This window comes from Tribolium madens, unplaced genomic scaffold, assembly GCF_015345945.1.
Source record: "Tribolium madens isolate multiple individuals breed KSU strain unplaced genomic scaffold, Tmad_KSU_1.1 Scaffold_97;HRSCAF=244;Tcas5.2_LG3a, whole genome shotgun sequence".
NCBI classification, from domain to species: Eukaryota; Metazoa; Arthropoda; class Insecta; order Coleoptera; family Tenebrionidae; genus Tribolium; species Tribolium madens.
The window spans coordinates 4,129,973-4,156,335 of NW_025401069.1; the positions used below are offsets into that span (position 1 = coordinate 4,129,973).

General features: G+C 30.9%; 2 protein-coding genes across 9 annotated transcripts; one reads left to right on the top strand and one right to left on the bottom strand.

Annotated features, from left to right (window-relative positions):
* Nucleotides 1-500: 500 nt before the first annotated feature.
* Nucleotides 501-3,600, top strand: LOC123014228 (fas-binding factor 1). Its single transcript, XM_044413212.1, has 6 exons — nt 501-1,310; nt 1,363-1,948; nt 2,006-2,460; nt 2,514-2,746; nt 2,797-3,405; nt 3,455-3,600. Exons 1-6 carry the CDS (start codon nt 593-595, stop codon nt 3,533-3,535), a joined length of 2,682 nt encoding a protein of 893 aa, XP_044269147.1. The 5' UTR covers nt 501-592; the 3' UTR covers nt 3,536-3,600.
* Nucleotides 3,525-24,402, bottom strand: LOC123014231 (rab11 family-interacting protein 4A). 8 transcript variants are annotated; one of them, XM_044413237.1, is made up of 12 exons: nt 24,160-24,401; nt 23,395-23,533; nt 13,387-13,609; nt 12,665-12,748; nt 10,937-10,981; nt 9,621-9,659; nt 9,436-9,538; nt 5,628-5,792; nt 5,315-5,571; nt 4,966-5,260; nt 4,471-4,506; nt 3,525-4,343 (listed from the first exon to the last, which is right to left on the bottom strand). In XM_044413237.1, exons 1-12 carry the CDS (start codon nt 24,304-24,306, stop codon nt 4,218-4,220), a joined length of 1,659 nt encoding a protein of 552 aa, XP_044269172.1. In that variant the 5' UTR covers nt 24,307-24,401; the 3' UTR covers nt 3,525-4,217. The 8 variants fall into 8 exon arrangements, with proteins under 8 accessions (XP_044269172.1, XP_044269170.1, XP_044269171.1 ...); XM_044413235.1 differs by having other exon boundaries at nt 9,436-9,562; XM_044413236.1 differs by having other exon boundaries at nt 9,436-9,553; nt 24,160-24,400.
* Between the last annotated feature and the right edge of the window lie 1,961 nt (nt 24,403-26,363).

The window sequence follows — 26,363 nt, forward strand, 5'->3', positions numbered from 1 at the left end:
TACCGAAAAACCATTCGTCCGATATGGATATTTTCGTAAAAATAGAAGTAATTATACAAGTGTTTCGATAATTAAACCGTAGGTATCTAGAATGTAACCGCATTTATTAGAAATGGAAAATCTAAATCTAATAAAAACATAAAAAAGCTGGAAATGGATTTTAATTGAACCAAAATTCTGCAAAATTGAAATAAAGTTTTTTTCTATTTTATCAAAAATGGTATATAAATAAGTATGAATCTTATGATTTTATAGTTCTAGAATATGTTAAAAAATTATTATTTAATATGTAAAGTATGTACCTACCCACGTTTTTAAGAGTTTTATTAAATACACAATTTTGTTCTTAAATACTCATTTTTATTAATTAATATTCTAAATCAACCTATTATAATAGAAAAAGTAATTTTCCCTTCTGAGTTTTGGTGTCCATTATTTTTGATTCACAACTTTGTTTGTATTGCACTTTGTTTCCATGGTGTAGTAGTGAAAAACTCAATCAATAAATAAACAAACCGACGAAACCCACAAAATAAACCTGCTAAACATTCGTTTCAAGCAAAGAAAAAAATCAAACAAATAAGCTATCGTTATGGATTTTGGTGACGACCCATTAGGAGACGTGTTATCCGATGGAAGCAACGACAGTTTCTTCGATGAACCCAGGCCTGCATCCAAAAGGGCAAGTTTGACCAAAACCCCAGAAAAAAAGTCCATCACAGACTTATTCAACATTACCGACAAAACCCCTGAAAATAATCAAGTGCCAAAACGACCGGATGATTGGTTGGGATTAGATTCCAAAGACACAAAATCCCCTTCGCGTACTCAAAAATTAGCCAAAAAAATTAGCTTCGATGATGACGACGACATTTTGGGCAATTTAGGGCTAACAAAGAGACCTCAAAGTAAACCAGAAACCCATTTGGAAGAAAAGAAAGCACCGTCAAAGAAATTGGATTTGCTTGAGAGTATTTTGGGACCATCTAAAAGCGAAGATGTTAACAAACCATCGACTTTTGAAGATATTTTAAAAGAGAGTAAAGCAAAGACTGCGACTCCGACTGCGACTCCAAAACTGACACCTTCTAATCCACCAACAGAGCCTTTGTTGTTGAGCGAAGGGCCTCGAGAAGGTCGACGAAGGCGTAGATCTTCTGCTGGATTATTAGACCCTTTAGGCTTATTCAGTAGTGAAACAAAAATTGATGATTCTGCAACTAAAGAAAAAACAATCATCAACTCTACTGAAACTCCTTTTTCAAAACCTACCCCTTCTAAAAGTACTCCAAATATTATCTCTGATCCAGGTTTCTTTTGGTATTTTTGTTTTTTTTTTTTGAATAATAATATATAATTTAGGGCTTCCGGAGTGGCTTGGTGGCGGATCCGCAATCAAACAAAGCAAATCGGAAAATATACTGCCTACGAAAGAATCTAAACCAGAACCTGCTAAGCAAGAACCCGAAAAAAACGTGGAACCAATAAATGAAAGCGACCAATCTACTTTAAATACTATTTTAACACAGCAAAAGTTGGCTCACTCTCATATGGAGTACCAAAATACAGCTATCACTCTTCAACAACAAGAATCGCAATTATTAATGGCTCTTCAGTTGAAAAAATATGAAGACAATTTATCCGAAATGCAAATGAAGCAACAGGAAGTTATAATGAAACAAGAACAACAATTTAACATGCTTCTAGAAAGACAATTTGCTAAACAACAAATCATGGAAAATAATATGCGTCTTCAACAAGAGCGAATTAATAATCATATTCAAATGTTATTAGCACAACCACCAATTGCAAAGCATTTGGGTCAAGAGGAAATGGACGAATTAAAAAAGACAGCAAGTGAGGAAAGCGTGAAACTTTATGAAAACATAATCAACTCTTTGAAACAAAGACAGCATGAGGAAATTTTCTTACTGGAGGAATCCTACAAGTGCGTTCTTATTCCTAATTATGTACTTGAATTACTCAATTAATGTTTTATTTCAAGGAAACAAATAAATTTACTAGAACAAAGCTTGGAATCAGTCGAAAAACGATTAAAAAATGACGTTGAAAAAATATCAGAAGTGTTTGAGAAGAAACTAAAAGCAGTACAAGAGCAACATGATAACGAAATTACGAAATACAAACAAAAAATTCACGAAGCTGAAATTCAACATTCGGAAGAAATAAAACAGATTAGAGAAAGTAATTCTAGAGTTATTGAGGAAGTTAAATACGAATATTCCACCCTTTTGGAAAATGTAAAAGAAGCCAAAAAATCTGAAACATCATTATTTCAGGAATCAAATACTTACCTTCAGAAACTAGATGACAATATTGAAATCCTATATGCCAATAGCAAAAGTTTAGGAGACCTCAAAGATCATATCTACAAAGATTATGGAATATTATCCCGAGCACGAGAAGAGTCTCTAAAAGCCAAGGAGCAAGAGATTATTTGTAAATAATAATGTCTCTTATATGATATGAAAAAACCGTCTCTTGTGTTTCAGTAATGAGAAGTACGCTAGAAAAATGTCGTGAAGAAGCCGAAAAAGAGAGAGCAGAGCTTTTGGCTTTGGTGCGAACCTTAGAAACAAAGATTGCAGAACAAAATCAAAACGCTCGTGAAGAAAGATGGGCATTTCAGCAAGCAGCTAGTACTTTAGCTGCACGATCAGCAGCTTTGGATAGAGAAGCTGAGTTTAACAGAACAGCTTTCGAACGTGAAAGAGAACAATTAAAGGTAAGATAAACAATTATTTTGTTATGATTGTTACATATAAAAAATTGTAGACCCTGAGGGAATCCATTTTGGCAGAACAAGAGAAAACCATGTTGCAACTTTCCGAGGAAAAATTATCCCTCGCTGCTGAAAAATCTCGGTTCGAAACATCCAATAAATTAATGGTCAATTACGACTCACAAAAGGCTAAAGCCGAAATCGATGCTGCTGTTCAGATAGCGAAGGAGGCAGCCGAAATGGCAGACAAAGAGCGGGAAAGTCTTAACAAAGAGAGATGCGAGATGGAAAAATTAAAGCGATCTTTGCAAGATCATAAACGAAAATTAAATTTGAGAGAAACAGAAGTAGAGAATTTAATGAAAGAAGCTGAAAATAAGAAAAACGAAGGTGAAAAAGCAATTTTTGAGTCGAAAACTATCGAAAACAAATACAACGAAAGACTGAGGGATTTACAAAATCAGTTAAACATGTTGGCAAACAGAGAAAAGAAGTTAGCAGAGGAGAAAATTGCACTTTCTAAAGAACGTTTGTCGCTGAACACTCTAATGCGTCAGAGTAAGAAGTGCAGTCTTTGTAGTGCTGATCCTCAGAAACTTGAGGAAAGTAATCTTAACATAAACTCAGATGTCTTAACGTCTTATTTTTCTAGATTTGATCATGTAAGTATTGCATATCAAGTGGGTGATACCTAAATTTTGGTTTTGTTAGATTGACAATGATATTCTTCGTCTTCGCTTGGAAGCAACGGAGGAAAATTTATTGAACATAAACCACGATGTGCCAAGCTAATTAAACAATCTTTTCTAAAAACTTTTATTATTTGGTTTGTACGTTTATAAAAAATACAATCTTAAGAATATTCCAATCTAAATTTATTTAACTGTAGTGACAAATTATTTTTCTAGTTACACCTGCATGACCTTCGATAAAGTACACAGATAGGCGTTACAAGTAGGCCGGTTTACTACTGACAATAATATAAAATATACAAATATTTATAAAATACTGGGAACAAGTATCATTAAAATTTAACTTTACAAAATATACATTAACATTCAATAAATTAAAACCGGATAATAGATTTTTTACAATATAAATTAGTTCAGAATAAGACAACTTTGAAATATATGTATTACTATGCGGTTAAAACATTTAGGTATAAAACTTTCCATGTTGTTGAGGTTTATAAAAGTTATCAAGATCAACAATAAAAATTAACATTCTAGAGCGAGGCACTTGAATGAATTATATAAAATTAAATAATGCATAGTATTGTTAAGTAGCAATCTATAACATCCACCAATCACAGTGTCTAATCACATAATGGACGGACCATTGAGCTACTTTTAACATTTATATACATTATACATAATATCCAATATACAAGTATTCGTAACAATTAATAATACATATTATAAATTCTATATACAAAATTCAACATTAAAATACAAACATCCTAATTTAATATTGACTATGCAGATCTATGCTTTACCTCAAGTAATTGTGGATAATTTTCAACAATATTGAGTAAAATCCCATCAATATAGCATCTTAATTGCAGATTTACCTCCTGTTGTTCTTTGAGTGCTTGTTGCATCTGAAATGAAAGTGACATTTCACGTTTCTGAATTTTTACATAAATAGTAATCAATGAAATTATAAAGCTGACAAAGCACAGTATAGTGCAATTTTAACTTCTATTAAATAAAATTAATGGTGCATACCTTAGCTACAGATTCGCGATCATGTAGAATGACAGGCTAAAAACAGAAAGAACATTTATAAGCGACCAGCAACCCATTATAAAGCAATCACAAATTAACAAAGAAACGTGCAAAATCATCAAAGCGCGATTATGCAAAGCTATAGTCATTTAGAATGGCCAAAATGACAATAGATTTCTTGAAATAATAAAAAATCATTTGTTAAAAACTATTTTCTAGTTTAGTTTAAGCATTTGTTAAGGCACTACTCTAATAAATATTTTTAAACAAAATTGCATCAAACTCAAACAGCATCAAATTAAAATTTTGTTTTTTTCGCGCAAAAATAATTTCTAGTGTGTATGTACTATGAATATTTATTGCTTGCTTGTAAAAATATAGATGTGCGAGGATTTAAAGTGCACTATTTTTAAAATTAAACTCTTTTAGGCCACCATCAGCTTCGTATTTTTTATAGCAGAGGTGCGTCATTAAAAATATTTCTGTATTAATTACCTCATCATGTGTCATGGCTTCCAATTCTGCAGCAAGACTATTTTCGCCAGCTGTGAGCATTCTGCCTTGCTCAAGACCGGCATGAAGTAGACTAGCTTGTAACTCATCATTAGCTTCCTGTAGCTGAGTATTTTTGTTTCTCAAATTTGTGATTTCTTCGTGTAGTTCTTCGAGTCTGATCGTTTCAGGTGAGGTAGTTGGTAACGCTGGTGTCCTAGCTTCAGACCTTAACCTTTCGATTTCTCTAGATAATTCTTCTATTAATTGAACTTGTGCTTCATGTTCTTGGTTCAGTCTAAAAATAATTATTATTAGTAATTTTACTAGATTTAGATGTATAGTTTACAACCTTCTTTCTTTCTCCTTAAAACTAGTAGCTTGCTCTTTCGCGAATATTACTTCATTAGTCAGTTCCTGGATTTGATCTGTCAGTTCTTTTCTCTCGTTTTCTAGTTTCTCTATTCGCATCCGTTGTCTAGCTACTTCTTCTTTCAAATTCGATGCTTCCGTTTCAGCGGCGTGTAATCGAATACTTGCATTTTCTAACTGTAATTGTTTTTCTCGTTCTAATCTATTTAGCATTTCTCTGGACCTCCGTTGTTCGTCCTAAATGAAACCCACCTCAACATCGACAATCAACCTAAATAAATCCTTGAACATACCTGCAAACGTTCATCGTATCTCATCTCAGTGTCCCTTAGTTGTTCTTCCAACATTATTACCCGGGCTTGAAGGGCAGCATTGTCGGATTTGGCCCTTGTATATCTCTCATCGTTTTGATTTGCCGAGTCTTGGAGCACGCCCACTTGCTGTTGAAGCACTTGGAACTGTAATCAAATAAGTCACCTTTATCAAACTGGTCGATAAATATAACAAAATTTTGTAATCAAATCCAAAAAATAACTCTTATTTAACACAGTGATTTCAAATCTTTTTACTTCATAACAAATTCTGAATTAATTTAATATAAGTATATAACCGTAAATAAGTACATGTTTAAAAATAATGAAAATGATTACATACTGAAAAAACATCATATTGTGTTGTGATTATATTAAAAATTAATAAAGCCTAGTTAAAATATTTTCGAATTATTTCACAATTTTTAAGACAACAATTTTTTTATAAAACAAGGTTTAAGAACACACAAGAACGTGTTGTTTTTGCCAAAAAATGTGTCTATAAAAAGTATAGTAGCTTGATAATGTTTTCGTAAGAAGTCAAGATAATACCTCCTTAGCTGGATTGACTCCATCAATGATTTCGATTTTTTTAATGACATTTTTTGACAAAATTCATACCTGAAGTTATTTTTCATTGCCGATAATTTAAATGAAAATTACCATTACACTTTTAAATAACACAATAAAACTCAAAAAGTAGCATTGCAAGGCATGCAATGATTCAAAAATAGTAATTACCTACAAATAAAAATCATTCAATGAAAAGATTCCAACAACAATAATATGTGGGCACGTTTATTATAACTTATGGTTATTAATAAATTTTCAATTGAATTGAACGTGTACGATATTAAACCAACGAATAAACCTAATTTTAACCATTTGCCTTCAAATTTAAGAACGTTGCCCTTCCTTTAATTCAATGATTCACTTTTTAAATTAACTTTAATTCAACCCATTACTAATTGTTTCCAATCGCCCTTAGTCACTGCAATTTCTTCAGCTATGACTTGAATATCAATCAAAAATCGATCAAAAGTCTTACTTGATCTGACACTTCTTCACACCACTGATGTGCCGGACTTTTCTTAACTCCATTAATAGTATGAGGGAGATAAGGCGGTGGCCTTAAAAGCCCTTGTGGCGTGAAATTCGTTTCCGTTGGTCCAATAAATTCGAATTGTCCCTCCCACATATCATAATCAAGTTCAGATAGGTAGGAGACATCATTTTCGTCATCACTCATTTTTTAAAAACCCATTTAACTGGTTTAATATGTCAACGAACACAACACTTGTGAGTATTCACTACTGTCAAATAACTGATAAGACGACGTTGATAACCCTGGACTTATCTATGTTGTGTTGAGTTTGTGCATTGCTATTTCGCTACTAGTGCAAACTTTAAATTTAGTGTAAGGAGTCGGCGTTAAATGAATCATTTCCAAAACGCGACGCTTAGCCAAATCGGTCAAAGTAATAATTCACTAACAACTCTAATGATGAATTGCGTTCAAAGATGACACCGTTTCGATTTTTTATTGTAGTAATTGGATAGGATTGTGATTCGACACTATCGATGTTATCCCAGCAGGAGTAACAGTAGCAGGAAACTCGAGTTTTCCAAACAACCGACGTGTATCACTGCCACCGCACCTGCACTCTTTGCAGTTGCCAGATTTGAAAAATCGAATAAACAGAAGTTCGAAGGACTCAAGTTCCTGCAACCGCGCCTTACGCTTTCAGTTAAAACCGGCAGACTAACTCTATCAGGCGTACAATGTGTATGTGTTGACTGACGTCATGAACTTTGAATTAACAACAGGCATGCAGATGCCAACCAAGCGACCGTTCACAATCTTTGAATGTCTTTTCTTCATAATTTATGAAAAATTCGAATTGGGCATGTGTGGTGAACACCTGTTATCAAGTGCTTGATTGACAACTAATTAGAAGCTTCTTAATTTGATAATAATTAATAACTGTGACCGATATTTTTCATTTCCCTAGAAATATTCACGCTCTATTTTTACACATTATATCAAAACATGTGTACAAAACTGAATTTCTAAAATAAGGTTCTTGTCAACAACTTGGAGATGCGCCAAAGGACGTTCGATGCATTACTTTTTGGAGCAGGATGATTCAGCTCAAATAAATGTAATTTTGGACAAGATGTTATATAATATGACGGTCACAGCAGTATAATGAAAATTCACATAGTATTGAATTTTTTTGAGCGGAAGCCCCTCCTCGTGATATCCGTTTACAAAGATACGGTATGAAGACATGAGTAAGTGACATGTGGATGTATTGTGTGGGACAAACCAAGGACTTTCTCAGCATTATCGCGATAATTTTTATTTAATAGACATTGAACAAACTTGAGAAAAACTTCTCAATATCGAAATTATAACTACAGAACTTTTTTTTGAAAAATTTGTAATGTTACTTTAATAAAAAAGCAGAGCACCCAGAAGGGATGACCGTACGAACTTAAAATTTCTCGAAAACCTTGAAACGTCTAAACTTTTACTCAAATTCACTGTTTATAAAATCTCGTGTTCATTTAATTTTGTGTTTCGTCCTAAACTGCAACTGCAGCTTCTCTCAACCTCTAAGTTAATCACCAACGAAGTAATTACATACATTCTTAAGGTACCACCCAGAAAATTTAAATTTTGCAAGAAAATAAAAATAACTACGTTGAAATATTGCTTTATTAAGTAATTAGGTTAATTAATGGTTATATAACATGTATGACAGCAATTTCCCTAACTTCTGAATTTTTTACAAGGTCGGTCATACTGCAGGTACGTTGCAAATATAAATTATTATGTATCCTCAGTTAGGATAACGCTTATGAATAAAAACACGATTAAAGCCGTCACACCAGATTTTTATTTCAAACACAACGCGTTTCAACCACAAAGTGGTCATCCTCAGGTGAGAATAAAACTACTTTTTAATTACTTTTTTAAGATAGATAATGCTTATGTTACTTTAATTTCAGCTATTAAAGATGCAACTAATGACAATAAACAAACATTTACCACCAAAATAACTGAAAATGTCCATAAATCAGCAAAGTTGTTTGAAGCTGGAAACCTTACTTTATTAATAATATTATGAAATACATATAAAATTTAAAATATACTGGTAAACAACTACATACGGTTTTCTTGTTTTTTTTTTTAAAATTAAATTTTAAATGGATTTTCTTCTTTAATCGCAATTTTGTGCAATTAAATATAAGCGTATTTTACAGAAAAAATTGATATGCAAACTCGGCGAGTTTTTTTTTTATCATACAGTTTCAACAAATTTTTGTGAATTAAAGTATTTACAAAATATGGGAATGCGTGAATGACAAGTGATAACTATTATCACAAATTGAACCATTTGCTGCAAGATCTTTTTTCTATGTTTTTTTCCTAAACGTGATGTTTTTGCATCTAAATAGACATTGTAAATAGACAGTAAGACTCATCTTCCTATTTGATAAAATTTTTAATAAATCACAGTTTTACAGCTCGTTAACTTCACACTGGTAAAATTAAAAAGAAAACTCGAAAAAATGAGTCAGAGCTTGAACATTAATAAAGAACAAAACGTCACATCGTCGCTCTCCTTCACAATCTAAAATATTTTCAGAACTACATTATAAATTCTAGACACGAAAAAAAAAGATAAAATATGTCTCTGACCTAACGTAGGCTGCACTAACGCAATATTTTCTCTTATTTCCTCATCTTAAATAGTACACAAAAATATAACAAAACACTCACTTTATGATGTAGATCATGCACATCTTCTTCTAAGGAAGCATCAGAGTACATGTCATCGGCAGTGTCGCATGTGCTGCTCCTCCCTGATGAATTGAAACTGGAGCTGCGGTATAATTGACTGTAATCACTTTAGTTGTCAACAATGCACAATTAAAAGAAAAGTCAAGAAAAAATGAATCGCTCACCTGGCTAAAGCGTTCGATCCGAGTTGCCTTTTTCCGTTGCTGTAACAAATACATCTTGGTTAAAATAAAGCGAGTGATGACGAGAAAGATATGAGACACACAAGCACATCATACATAATCCAAACTCACACTTCCTTAAAGGTTTCACAAAGCAGTGTTGCCAGGATTAACATAATTCAACACTACTCATAAGATTATTAAACATTTTTAAAAACAAAACTGCCCTCTTCATTAAAAGATAATGTTTTAAAATAAAAAATGCAAAATACTGGTTCAACAGGCATTACCAACATATATCCATCTCTTTTGTCTACCCTATACATAAAGAAACTGACAAAACAGAAGGAATAAATTGACGACTGGCAACGTTGCCTTCATATTGTACCATGAGACCCACTCGCATACCATAAAAGTTACCTTTAACACGCCCACAGTCGAGAAGACAAAATCATGCAAAGTGGTACAAGTATGCGTCATTCCTCTTATTTCATAGATGACCATTGACTCTGACCTAACAACAGTGGTTTGCTTTTTTTTTCATTGTTTTTGTACCTAGTATTGAAAACAAATTTGCGATTTACGCACCCTTTAATCTATTTAATAGCTCTAAAAATAATCCCGCGAGCAAGGTGTGTTGCTGAATTCGTAGGATCTAAACAACCTAATTAATTACAAATCAATTGTTAATTTTAAAATGGCAATCATTAAAATGGAAACTAGCATTCAAACGTTTTCTTTATAAAAATGTTGTTATGCTGTAACCACATCTCATGCAAACAAAGTATTAAAACAGTAAAAACAATGAATCTTCGTTGCACGCACACATATTGTGTGAAAATGCAATTATTTCTATTGTTTTTAATACTGTAAATAATTTCATCTTAATGGCTAGTAAAAATTTCACAGTTTTAAAACTCTCTCTGTGTAACTTGAGCTTTAGGATGTTATGAACTGGAAAAGTGTAAAATGATCTTTAACCAGTATAAAATATCTTACTAAACCGTAAAAAAATTGATTTCGAGTTGGTAACGCTTGATTAAATGTAGAGAAATTAACATGTTATTCAGGTATTAACGTTGATTTAATAACTGTCCACACAGCGTTCTTGACTAATGTTTACAAATTATTTCCAGTGACCTTGTAAGCAAAGTTAAGTTAACAAAGCTTAATTTAACAATCGACAACAAATCAATTGATCGCAAAATAAAAATCTTATGCTATTTGATTAAAGATAATTTTAGTCAATTTCAATTTTATTTTAGGTACCTATTTTACTTTTTACTCTGACAACAGTAAAAAAATATAAAAATACTCACTGCCTGAAAGAACCCCATCTCCGATTTGGCAAGTTATCTTGGTTGCTGCAAAAAGAAACGGAAAAAATTAATTTTTCCCACTAAAGAATAAAATATGTACAAGAAAACGAATTTTAGGAAAAAAAGAAACAACGAAAAGCTCGACATAACAATGAAACGAGAAAAATGGAAGTGTTGTGTTCTAAAATCGTCAATCATAGTCCCAACAGATAACAACTTTTAGAATGCTCGGTCGGGAACACAATTTTTGACTTCAGGATTGTATTTGGGTTAGTTAGGAGGAAACCATACTAAAAATGCCCGGTTTTCAGAGACGAGTGGGACCCAAGGGGACACTAAGAAGGTGCCATTTGATGCATTTTCGTTTAACAGAACACGGTGAAACAGAAAACGGTGCATGTTACAAAAAATTAAAGCTTATAGAATTTTTACAAAATGGTTTTTTCGGGTTTTTTCTATCTCAAATAGTTTTCGAGATATTCGCAAACAAATATCGCACTCTCTAAAAAACTATTAATGAATTAACGTAAAGATTGTAAAAGTTGTAAGCATTGTGATTGGGCAATTTAAGGTCGGCCATTATAATAATGTAAAAGACCAATCATTTTACATTTTTTGCATTCATTCAAAATTAATGCAATAATGTGATTGGTCCGTTTGAGGTCGGCCATTATTATAATGTGGGTAACCATGGAGAAACCAATCACTTTTGACTTTAGTTTAATTTGGTTTAATTCATTTATTCATTCAAAAGGTAACTTCAATTTTTTAAATGAAAACCTGTGCCCTTTATACGCTCTGTGCTGCCAATTGTGAGTATTTTGACGGAGAATTTGCACCTTATGTTTCGTTGTATTTACTTGATTGGGAAATAAAACTTTAAACCTTAAAATAGGAATGTTAGTGTTTACTATAAGCTAACATACGCAACATAAATTGACGACGACGATAAGTACGGAAGTGAAAATTTTCTTTGAATCAAACCATTTTCATCCAAAAGTGAAACATAACCCCACTTTCTTGGAGGGGGCTTCAAAGACTGTTTTTTGCAAGTTGCAGAGGGATACAGTAAGTACAATTTGTTATCAGCAACCAACATTCCGTCACAATCACTTTTGCTTTAAATTTGGGATTTAGGTAGGTAGTATGATATCAAAAAGTGAGGCAAAATAAAGTGCTCTTAATGAGCGCGATATTTGTAAGTGAATATCTTGAAAACTATTTAACATACAAAAAAGTACCTATCTTGTAGGAAATTTTATAAGCTTTAATTTAATACATAACCATTTTTTCGTAATACGCAATATAAGCGAGAAACCATAAACGGTACCTTCTTGGTGCCCTCCTCGTAAATGGTCCAAACAAAAATTTAGTTCCCGACCATGTAATTTACAACCCCTTTTTGAGCGTTCATTGAATACACTACCAAAAAAACATGATGAAAGTAGCTTGACTTTTTAGATGTTTCAATACTACACATTTTTTTTTTAGGAAAGTTCAACAGAAAAAATAATATGGGCGTGTGATTATAAAAATTAAAATATTTTTTAAAACATTTTTAAATAGTCTAATATGATATTATAACAAAGTTAATTTCGAAATCAATAACAAACATTTCCTTCAGAAATATTATGTAACCTTAAACGGAGAAAAGCTCTACATTTGTGAATTTGATGATGCAACTCTGTTCCAAGATTAAAACTTTTGAATAGATTTGAGTTTACTAACCTTGATGAAGTCCTCCTCAAGCTGGTTCGCAACCATGTATGCCTATTTATACCCGAAGATGGGCTTCTCGTTCTAATACCATCCCTGCAAAAAACAAATAATAAGTATGTACATGCTTTAATTAGTAGAAAAAACATTTTACATCACACATTTCCTTGAGGTGAGTCATTTACAACTTATATCTTATTACAATCAGGAAATTTAAATCACTATTTAATGAAATTTTTAATTTCCTGAACAAATTTAGGAAAGAATCTTAACAGGTGGTTATTTAAATAAAAATTTTTTTTTTTCTTGTAACCTATATTTTTGATGGAATTCTTCGTCTAGCGATGACACTAGAAACTTTGCAGGATTTACAAACAATAAAGTCTTTACAATAATGAAGAATTAAGATGTTATCAACAATTTCCACCGTACCAATCTCTCACGCTTTACCTAGCAGTGAAAGTTAAACCTTATAAATTTCTCGACATGACTCATAGTAAATTATGTAAGCAATTAATAACAAAATAGTTGAGCTTAACGGCGAATTATCAACGCAAATAATTAAGTCCAAGGTGAGAAAAATCAGCCACCCTTAACAAAAATAGAACGAATAGATTCCTTCAGTTAAATATCGATCCTGGGTTAATTATCATTTTCCGTGCCAATACAGGACGTTTTCACCTTGACAGTAGCAAAGATAACCCCTTTTCGTCGAAGGGAAGTTGTCAACTCACCCTAAATTCCTGTCGCTGGAAATACCCGAGTCGGCGTCGAGGTCAACACCTTCCCCATTCCATTCGTAGTTTTCACCGTCTGACAAGGAGGAGCACTGACTTTTACTTTGCTCAGCAGGACGAGGACTGTCTGGTGGATTTAAAAGAAAACTCGGTTCCGGACCTGCGCTGCCATTTCCCATCGTCGAGTCTGTTGCTGCCGTGGTGGGCGACATCATGCTCTCTAAAAACCAGGACATCGGAACACTAGATTACACCTATTGATTACTGTTATTTGGAGACATATCTACAACTGGATGCTACTATGTACATACATTGTTAATAAAAAAAGGTGTAATCATGAATGAGCGGTAAACGTCATTATGGCAGTAGAAGAACGGAAACGAATGAAGAAATAAAGTCTTCGGGTGCTTCTTATAACTGTATTCTTTAAATATAAGCAAATTCCAAAAAACTAATGTTAAAAATAGTAAAGACTGACAATTTTTTTTATGTTGGTGGTCATTCACTTTAATCTATTGATTTTGTAAGTAATCGATTAAGTTTGGTGAAAGCTAAATAAACACCAAAACAGGATTAATAAATTTCTTTTGCAAATGACAAAAAATTGTTATAAATGATCTAATTCCAATAATTAAGAAAAAATTCTCTTAAAATCAATTTCATTAATAGACAAAATGGTTAGTCTTAAGAAGCCAGTTAAGTAGATTACGAACAACCCATTTGAAGTGATAATTAGTGTTAACTGTTACAATTAAAATCTAATTAAGCTCAAGTTTCTCTCGAAAATACGTTTTTAGAAAATTGATTAATTAACTGCCACTATTACAGCAATGATTTTACTATTACGTGCTTACAAAAACATTACATACGGAATATTCCTTAATTAGCAATGTTTGATAATAATTGTATTTGTTAAATTACTTTCATTGAACAGCAATGGCTGTGTTAATGTGGATAAAAACAATACTGGATTGAAATCAGCAGTAGGTAACCAAAGCAAATTCGCTTAATTCCGTTTGATTTACAATTATCTCATTTTGAAATTATAAACTTTTTTTTATTAAATTTTTACGACGTTATAGTTAATTAGGAATTTCTTGTCAAACAAAATAATAAAAATCATAATGGAACGTAATACCATTTAATTCACAATAAAACTTAGTTGAAAGAAATGAAGAAATTGTGCTTTCAACTTTTCAGTTTTAATACGAGTACATGGAAAGTATAGTGCATGAAACCTCTCAAGTATTTCATTTCAAGGTTATAATTACTAAAAAGATTAAAATTAATTCAATTTATCACGAGCTGTGCAAATAATTTTTTTAAACTTAAATGAGACTAAATTCCAACAAGTCAAAAAAGTTTAGATAGAAGGTTATGCATGGTTCCATGATTGAGTTTTGTTTCCATCTAGGATTATTACATTATCCACATGTCCAGTATAACTTTCATCTTCAATACAGTTTTTATTTTGGATAATTAATAAATTAAAAGTTAAAAGTTCATTCACATATAAAAATCTGAATGTACAGGAATCCGGAGAGATAGTCAACAATAAACGTACCAGGACGTGCCATGCAATTGAAAAGAGATAACACACCATATACATACATTCATATCGCTATACTGGTATACCAGAGTTTGCAATAAAAAGTAAACGTCCTCGTTCTCAAAACCTTGCATTTTAACAACTCAAAAAATCTAAAATTAGAAAACTAACAACAAATGAATTATGATTCAACACTATTCTAGAAAAAATATTTTCGCAAAATGACCATTTTGTTTGAGCAGTAGTGATTTTCTGCTACATTATTACATATTATACACATATTGTTATATTTCTAGAGTTCCTTGTTTATGAAACGCAAGGAGTGTAAACACGAGCGACGTGCCACAAATTGTATTATTATGATGGTTGCATATCGTTAGTTCCAAAATACACACTTCGTATTTAGAAAGCATGTATCTAAATTTAATTACCTTGTGCATTTCAAAGTCTAAGAATAAATTAGAGTGACATCAAGAAAATAAGATCAAAGCCGTAATTCGCGCTCAAACAAATAAAGTCACGGATTTTTAAATTGGATATTCTCACATAGAATTATCGACAATGAAAGCTGCATTGTATTCACGAAAATGTAGTAATGATATGCAATACTAAAAGTGCAATGAAATTAATAATTCATTATTTTTTGTTGAAAGTTGCAAATGTTAAGGATATAATAATTGTAGCCGGTGGAGTGTGTAAGTAGATCGTGATACGTGACAATTGGAGCATTTATGTGAAAGAGACAACAAAATGTTTCAGGTGAAAAGCCCTAATCTGTAAGCCACATTTAGTTTGAATTAACTTTAAAATAAATAATTAGAAACATGTATTTTATTTCTGTTATTGGGTACACTCATAGGAAGGAAATCGTGACACCTGTCGATTTATTTTTAAAATACCCTACATTTACTAAAACAATAAATTTTAACACACTTACATTTATATGTTGTTTCACGGTGGATATGGTGATAGTTATGACACATGTTTAATGTTTTTTTAGACATAAAATAAATAAATGTATCTGTAACATGTCTCGTGTGCCACATGGTACATCTGGTAGAAATCTAACCACGAATGGTATTCGCCCCTAAAGTGCTATAGTGTCAAAAAATAATCAGGAAAGTTACAGATTAGGTGTTGTAGGTTGTACCCCGTGCGTGATCATCAAATGAGAACAATGGAAATTTTATCGACGACTTTTGTTTTATTGAAGTTTCACTTTGCGGTTAATGGTAATAAATAAACCGACCTACATTTTGAAGCAATGTTATCAAAATTGTGACTGTTCTATTTTCTTATCGTTTAATAGGCCAAATCTGTATAATTAGTATTAACGACAAAAGACTGCAGTAAATTTTTTGAAAATTGTATGATAATCAAGTGATAACCTGACGATAATGCTACAACGAGGTCGCCCACAACTTCAGGACAAAACGTTTCTTTAGGTTGCTTCAATGATAAAGTAGAAAGTATATTTACAACGATTTTTGTTCACACATCATAAGTGAATGACTCTTTATAATCTTATAAACTGCAATGACATGCCTGCTTTTCCCAAGATTTCCCGTTTCCGACAAAAATTTCATTTTCTATGGTAGAGTGACTTGAATAAAAGATCCGTAATTAATTTAGATTATCATCCTTGGGAATTTGTTGAGAGTGCCGGATAATAAAGTTGACGATATTTAACGCTAAAACGCAAATTTCTGCTGACGTCGGTTTGTGAATTTATAAATTAGCGTAGAAAAGCAAATCGATAAATACCTAATTGGACAAACAGCCTCCACTGCGGAGATGGCAAAATAGTATATTATTTACGTAGTGAAAAAAACAAATCAACTAAATAGTAACAATTCGACAATCCAATATCATGTCATTGAATATGTTTAGTGTACAAGGGTGAAAGTCCGAGTGGAACAAATTCTGCGTGTGGAAAATACACTGGCCGCCAAAATTAACCGGACAACTAAAATTTTGTGATTTTTCACATTGCAATATTTTTGTTATTTTTTGCCGGATTTTGGTTTAAAGAACGAACTTTGCAGAATATTGTAATTAAATTCAATAACATTTCTAGTTTTCTCTTGTAAATGTTTTATACTTAAAAGACGAAAGCACTGTTTTTTATACTGAGCTGTGGTGTGCGGCAGAGACAAACTTAAGTTTTCTCTGATTTCAGACTATTGCCCGTTCTTTTCTGAATGAGAACAAATTTGTTTCAAAATTTTATCTTTTGATGCTGATGAGATACAAAGCATTGAAAAAGACGTTGCTTTTCTAATGTTACTATATATTCGTTCAGAAACAAGGCTACATAAAAAGGTAGTTAAACCGAAAATTATTGCTTATGTCACCAAAGGAACACAATTACGTCTTTGAACACAAAAAATATGAAAAACTTGGAACTGAAAAGGATTACAACAAGTGAAACGGTTATTTATTGGAAGTTTCCATGCGCCTATTTTGACGTTTTGGCACATTCGGCCTACTAAATACGACCATTCATTGAAATCGGAAATGTAATCCTTTTTTTGAAGGTTTATATCTCTTATGTCTCAAGAACTAAAATTATGGAAAATGTGCTACATAATTCAGAAAAGAATGGGCAAAAATCTGAAATCAGTTAAAACTTAAGTTTGTCTCTCTCGCATTCCACAGCTCAGTGAATGTTACTGAATTAAATTACTATGTTCTACAAAGTTTTTTTCTTTAAGCCAAGCAAAGTTCGTCGAAATCCGGCAAAGAATAACAAAAATGTTGCAATGTGATGATAAATCGCAAAATTTTAGTTGTCCGGTTAATTTTTGCGGGCAGTGTATGTTTTCAATCATGAGTCTACACTTAAAAATCTTAGTTTTTGGGAGTTTTTCTTTAAATTTTTTATTTGCTAATGAGGAACACGAAAAATAATTTTATTCATCCTCAAGCATTCTAACTACTTTTGAAGAAAGTAAAAACTGACTATCCATCTGTGGAGAAAGGGTTGCTTTAGCAAGAAGCAATACGTATGAATGTACACAAACAGTTTAATGATAATGACATCTTGTAAAAAAGTTTTCTTCCCACATGAATAAGTTTTCTTATTTTGTTTAGTTTATTTAAGACAACTGATGTCTTAAGTTTTTAAAAGATTCATAAAGTATTGATTAAAGAAATCTTAGCTGAGGCATTCTGTATGCTGAGTAAACTTTATTATGAAACAGGTACCTAACTTTTTGCAGGTAAACCTATCCATTCAACATCGTTATAAAGTATCTATTTTTATGACACAAAAGAAGAATATGGAGAAATGGAAATTTGAAAAGGTAAGCTTACGAATTTGCTAGAACTAAGTAGGTAGGTATACCGACTTGCCAACATAGAACTCGAACTAAACACATGATTTTTTGATATTTTTCTCGTTTATGTTGAATGTTATTTTTATTAACAAAATAGTTGTATACTCCATGTAAATAAAACTGACCTTTGATATTAATATTATGAAAAAAAACACTACACGGAATCAGAAAAAATCAAGTTTTGCTCAATCTTTTATTCATAATCATAACGTACCCCAAGGTTAGGCGATGACATTTCAAACAGGTAGAATCACTTTTAACTTCTACAATCTCAAAACATCGAATAAATGTAGCAAAAATAACATAATAATTTATGAAATAATGAATAAATTAAACATAATCTGATCTAAGAATAACGTAAAAATAATAATATGAGAATAATCATAGCAGTGTTAAATCTCATTTCCAAGAGTTTCTGATTGGTACAATAGAAAATAGTTCAAAAAATATTATACTCTTCAAAACTAATGCTTTATTAATGACAGGACATATTTCTTCAATTTCATTTATGTACAAGCATTTAAAAAAAGTCAGATTAAAAAAAGTCATGCAAATTTTGTAGAATTGTTCTAAATAACAGCCGAGATTTTAATGTCATGACATTCCCAACTCTAAAATCTCTCCTAATACATAATCTGATGTGTGTCTCGTGTCGTGCTAGTGATGGCAGTGAAAGATTCTTGGAAACAAAATGAATTCCTCAAGTCATATTAACGTAATTGTATATTTCATGGCTCACGTCCAACCCTTCACTTTTTCTTTCTCATTTTTAATGCCTCTATTAGGGTGAGCATTCTGTTGCCCTGATGTTAAAAACAGACTAGATTTTTTTTAAGTTAGTCATCACCATTGTTTCAATCATCCCACTTTCTCCGAAAAAAAGAAAATAAACTAACTTTTATTAACAAAGCTTGAAATGACTATTGCGTTGAGAAATTACCTTACAGGCCATATAACAAACATAATACCTACACGTTTTATTAAAATTGTATGTAGGTGAGTAATGATTTAGCAACGTTAATTGATAATCGCGAAATAGATTGTTCTGTCGTCTGTTCTAGAGAATGGTTGAAACTTTCTTCTTAAACATTTAAGTAAAATACCAAAATTCACAATTGAAGAAGTATGTAAACCACCTTTTACAAATTCATGATCATGAAGATGTATGTCGCCTTAATTATTATTGAAGTGATTAAATTAAGGGGAGCAACGCAATTTACAATTTAAGCCCATGAATCTTAATAGCTACGCATAGGTATCTACTCACGTTGTTACTATATTGTATTATGTTAACACGTACGCAAATGCTTATTATAAAAAAATTCAAAGCCTCTACAAATCACATCAAATCTCTAAATTAAGTAACACTTGAGTAACTAAACATAACGTATCCACTGAAGGAAAGCAATTTGGTTTTACCTAGCAATCTTACCTGTTTGTAAATAAAAAACAGGTGTACCTAATGCACGTTAGGTAATTCTAACATCCAAGGTAGATTCAGGTTTACGCTATTTCAACTTCACTACACTGGTCCACAAGAACATTCCACGTCTATAATAGTAGTTTTGTTTAAATGTTTATTGATAGAGTAAATAACAATGAAGTAAAATACAAGTCTGTCGGTAACCACAAACACTCACCTGCTGCTGTGTGGAAACGGACTGAAGAATCTGAAGTGGGAAGAATTTGACGGTGATGATGTTGAGTTTGCGCAGAATTTGTTTCACCTGTGTTTGAACATCAGCGACACTCAAACCGTTGTGGGTGGACAAATATTTGGAAGGTGTTTCACAGATTGTGTTTGTGAAAATTGATAAGATTTTTATCACAAAAACTTGATTTTATAATGAATAGGGCATAATTTTTGACTATTTTTAATTTTCATTTGATGAATTACTTTGTGATTAAGGCACAGAAACACAAAAATTATAAAAAATACTGAATTCATTGCGAAAATTTTATCATCAAATATTTATCATTAGTAAATAAAAATACCATTTTTAGTTTGAGTATAATAAAAAATGTATGAGAAAAATCACATTTACGTAGGTATATAAAAATTACTAAAAAATACTAGTGGCTAAAAATATTATTCAATTTAAAATACGGCTTTAAGTATTTGACTTTTTTACTATCGTCTACTATTATTATTTACTTATTTTCTCGAGACCTATCAAAACCACAACCAAAACTCATTAAAGAGTATACAGAATTACAGAACAAGACAAATCTTTACTATAAAACAGGTTTAAATTTCTAAGCACAATACTTGGTTTTTATGGTAATTGGATAGAGACAAAGAAAAAGTGAATATTTGAAACTTATCTGCTCTACATGCTTATCATTAAAAATTCATATAACTATAATAAATTTTGTTGTGATTACTTATTTATAATATCATCATTCTTAACTCTACGAGCTATGACTAAACAATTCGGTGAATGGAACTGCGAATATTTAAGGGTAATAAGCTAATAATAGTACGAAAAAGATGAAATAGAAAAAATGATATCTCAATATTATGTCTTTAAATTAAAAACCCCATTGATTTATATGTAAATAAAAAAATTGTTTTAGAAAACATTTTGAGGAAAAATACAAAATTTGCAACAGTTCTCTAAATTACATAAAAATAAAACATTTGTGCAAAACCGTTTTTACAAAATAAAATTTTCTATGCAATAAGATAAAAACGCAAATAAAATAAATTTCCTCACAAATTAACCGAGCATAGAATTCAAAAATAATTTTTGGAGCAAAATTTGTTCTCTTTTAACAGTTACACAATGGAAAGAAGCAGACTTTACAAGTTTATGGTTGCCAACAAAGTTTGTTTCATTTGGACTTGGGCAAAGTTGTTGGTTACAATATGCGTGATGTGCGTCATATCAAACGTAAATCTGATTTTCCCAGTTTTTTTCACACAGTTTACAAATAGAATTATAACGATAAATTGTTAACTTTACAGATTGTAAAGTTTCTCACGGATTCCTTCGAGCATAACAGACGGAAATCCTAAGTGAAGTGAGTCCTTAAGTTGTTACAAGTGTTATATAAATTAAGTATCATATACGTATAACGACATCGACTTCCGTCCGTTGTGATGGAAATAAGGGTCACTTTTGACTGAAAATAGCAACCACTTAACTCCAGAGTCCGGGGGAAATCTCAACCCGTGAAGGGTGACAAATTCGGAAGCATCGGTTTGTTATGTAATTTTATTTGTAAGGCTATTCTTTATTTTTACTATCAATTTAAGATTATAGGTTCACCATTATTATGTATGATCTACATATGATGGCAGGATTAGTAATGTGATGTGGGATTTGTTCGTTGATAATAAACAGGTGTGTGTTAATGGTTGCATAAACAAAATCTATATTTTGTTTATTTTCATAATTATTTACTTTTTTACTAAATCATTGTTATTATTACGTAAGCACTCAAAAATAAAACATAAAAATTAAAGATTTATCTTAAACACATATTTAAGTTGTGTAATAAATTACAGAAAAGTAAAAAAAGCAATGAAAATAAACCTAATTTTTATACATCAGTGAAACATGAATAGTAATTTACTAATTATAACAATTATTTTAGTTAGATTTTTATTGACAGTCCTACAGTAAAAGTATTTTTGCTTTGAGGTTTTGCTTATGTATTTTCCACACCCAAAAACTGAATGTATTTAGCTTTTACTGAAATTTGAAAACCCTAGTTTTAGTTTTTAAACTCGCATCCCAGAGAAAAATGCCATAGAAGGTAAGATACCAGGAACATGGCAAAAATGTTAATTTTTTTATGAGAGTTTAAATTTGGCACTTTGACTCTATTCATTTCTGTTGTAATTTGTGGAAATAAATATCTTATTGATTAAAAAAAATATATATAAAATTTGGGATAAAAGATTTTTGTTCTGCTACTATTGTTACAATAATAATTTACCTCCGATGTAAGTCGACTCCTCCCATTTCTTTAATTTTCTTTTCAAAATCTTCACATTCCTTCTTCAAGTCGAGTCAGGTCAGGTCAAAAATAAATGTAAAAATTTATAGTTCGTATAGTTTCGTCTGTAATGCACATTCAACAGGTACCTAAGTAGTTATTAAAATTGTTCTGAATTTAGTAGAAAAATTATTTAGTCTCAAAAAGCATTGCGGTAGATGATTGTACTTGTAATGGTAATTTTTTAAAGCTTAAATTTAGTATTTAACAAAAAAGGCATTATAAGATATAGTAGTTTGCTTAACCTTTTAAAAATTTGTACGAGTATATAACGGCATTGCTTAAAAAAAAATCGCAATAGTTAAAAATATAGAATTCAAACAAGGTCTAATTCGTCAAATAAACTAATAAAGATTCCATTACGAAAAACATGATTGTTTAACGACAGTGAAAATTAAAGTGCAAACATAAAAAATCAAAAAATCTTTAAAAAATCATACTTTCCACAGATATTTTACAAAATTTAAAAACAATACTTAATAATAAAGAAATCAAATAAAAATCAAATAAATGTATCCACTCGATAAAACGCAATGATGATTTGCAACTACATATTTTCTGTTCACACATTCGTTTTTTGTACTATAAAAATATAACAGGTGCAATAATGATAAGTATGTAAAAAACGAACGAGTATAAGCATAGGTACACTTCAAGTGCAAATTCGAACACAATTATCGAACAATTAAATTTTGAAAAATGTAATATTTTTAGCCTTGGAAATGTTGTCTTTATCTATCGTTAGCTTTTTGTCGCTTGAACTTTGACCAAAAAATAAGTAAACCGTTTTGAAAATATTTAGCTGTATCCATACTTTTTAGCGATCATGTATATCTGTCAAAAGTAGGAGATATTTTTTAATAGGTAGTAAATAAAAAAAGTCATTTAGAACAATTTTTCAAAAAATGCATCCATTTTTTTAAATCCCATCAGCCAACTTTCAAAGTAAATGCACGTTTGCGTCTTTAAATCAATAGTAATTAATTATAGTTAATAACGCATGGTGCCGACTCGTCCTGATTTCTTAGATATGCATTTCCGCACTTCCACCGTCATTGCTGATGACCAGTAAATAGAAATTGTACAAATTATGGAATAATAACGTTTACTTACTTTTAAATTTTCTCAAGGAATACTTTCTTTCTTGAATTTTCTGTCGACGACGTATGGCACGAATACCGGAACAAAATTCCTTGAACGACAGCGTTCCATATCCGTTTGGATCCAACTCATCAAGAATATTATTTATTTCCTGCGACAATATACTGTCTTACTTATATAACACCTGATTGAGAAATTGATTTTGCAATTGTTAAACATAATTACTGGACTGACAGTAATCACATTTCTCAATTGCGTTTTTTTCCAAATTTATGATTTTCAGTAAACCACTGAAGCAGTGATTCAAATTTTGCATATAGGAATTAGCAACAAGCTCATAAAATATTAGAACATATCGCAATTTCCTGTGACAAAATTACTATCTCTCGCATTATCGAAATGTTGAACCCCTACCCTATGTTTATTGGTTTACATTCCGTAAATTCTACCAACTGGAAACTGTTCTGTAGTTCACCGGATGTTAATGTAATATGAAGTAAGCATACATCGTGAATCACTGAATTTGCTTATAGGTTCTGAATTTGAATTTCTCTTTTTCGTTGTACAATTTTTTCATTTATTCTCCAAAGTAAAAGAGTAATCAAAAGCGTATTAAAACATTTTTTTAATTACTGTCGTGCTACAGAAATTACTAAGACAACTAGACTTAAATAATTACTTTAGATCAGGGTCACTACAATTAAAAAATGTTTTGAGTTCTTCACCCTGATTGCAACAATAAATTACAGAAATATTTTTAATGTTTTGGTAATATACCTGACGGTGGTCCGTCTGTGGTGTGAAACTGTAAGCAAGTTCTTGTAAATAATCTATTTTAATCCTGCCAGTCCTGTCGGGATCACACAACCGAAAAACTGTCATTAAATCTTTCACTGACAACACCTTATTTTGTTCACTGAACATTGTTATCCATTTTTTGAATCTTCGTTTAACAATTTTACAGTCATCGAAGAGTCCTTACAAACAAGTATCATCGCGATTGGAAATATAATATTTTAAGAGCGGGAAGCGACTCGTCCGTGTTCCACTAGGTACAGTATGGTACTACCTATAAAAGTGTACGTTTTCCGCACTGAAGGTGTTTCCGGGCTTCATAATTACAGATGTCCTTGTTTTAAATATAGTAAATAAAATTACAGCAAATAATAGTAACTGTAGAAATAAAAAGATTGCGTAGATAATTATAGACTACGGGGATATTAAATGCTTAAGTGGAGTCATTATCACCACATAAATTGCTTCAATACTCATTAACGTTGTTCCAGTTTATTTTTTAATATTTTTTACAATTGTTTGTTGTTGAAGATAGACATGGATTTGCTTTCGTGCTGCTTGCCATTTTTGTGCCAATGAAAATTATGGTTTAATCGATAAAAATTTTGCTCGTACTTTGCATATGCATATAACTCTAGAGAAAATTACTCTTATAAATTTTCATCGTGATTTTAATGTTTATGTCGCTCTTTTCACTTTTAATGAAAGCCGTAAATTTACGATAATGTTGCAAAAATTAACAATTAAAATAATTAAGCGTTGCTTTCTGTTTCAACAAAATTTCTGTTAATTTTATACCACTATTTCACGCCGCTGATGCGAAATATGTTTTAAATTCTATTTGAAAGATTACATATTCATTTTTGTTAATTTTAGTATGTACAAAACTGACGTAGGTAGTTTTTATTTCTCAAGCAGCTGAGGTTCTTTCAAACCACAACTATTAAATATTTGAGTACCTTAAATAGGTGTGTTGTTGATGTGTTTGTTTTTTAAGCAATGAGATTATAAAAAGATCTGTGTATTGATTAGGAAAAGGAAAGTTCACTGACTTAAATGTTTAGTGATTTGAATTATTTTTTAATAAGTTTTATCAAACACAGAACTCATAGGTTGGAAAAATGAATGTAATTGTACCTAATAACAATTAGGAAAAGTGAGGATATTAATTAAAAGTACATAAAATACTTAACGGTTAGTTAATTTTAACTACCTACTTAAGACTGAAATGTGTGTTAAAAATGTTGATACACATTTATATTTCGCAGGTATCAAGTTCAATTTCGGTTTCATGTTTCATCAGTTTACGTATTGTTATTGTTTGCTGATTGTAGTTAATTATGAGGAAATATGAAAGATTTTTGTCTATGTAATACAAAGTGTATGTTGTGAAACTAAGTTATTTTACAAATATTTTAAAAAATGCTCCATAAGAGAAAACTGTCAAGTATTGAATAACTTTGAGGAGAGAATCAATAGATGGCACCAGGTAACAAAAATTGTGTTAAAAATTATCAATTTTTTTTTATGTAAAATAATGTTCTACTCCTATAATCCTATAATTGGTATCATCGAATTGTTATTTGCAGTTTATTAAATAAATATTAGTGCTGACCAAAATAACTTATGCATTATTAAATAAACCATGGTTATATTTAAATAATGAATATTTATACAATAATTATTTTATAAATTATTATGAACATGATTTTGCATTTTTTGTTGCAGACATTGTAAACATTTTGTGTTGGAAATTTCTTAAGTTGACCTTATGATGTATTTTTAATGACACTCGACTCGAGTATCCGGCGACCGTCTTTTGTGTGAAATTTAAATTAGAATAGAAAAATTAAATATTTTTATTGTTAATAAAGACGACGTTAATGGAAGTTGCCTACTTCTTCAACATGAACATGCAAATGACTTACAATGTCGTGTTCACAATAAAGCAAAATGGAGTAATATTTTATTCAAACACAATCTTGGTATTTGGTTGGTGCAGATTTATCACTTTGTATTAAATGCAATTCTTGCTAGATAAAAATTATTGTTTAAATAAACTTTTACTAGATTATGCTTCTGAGACTATAGTTTTCTATATTTAAATTTGTTATTGGAAATGAAGAGAAAATTTAAGACTCGTTACAAATAAGAAATTTTGATTAGTGTAAATTGTTATCGCAATT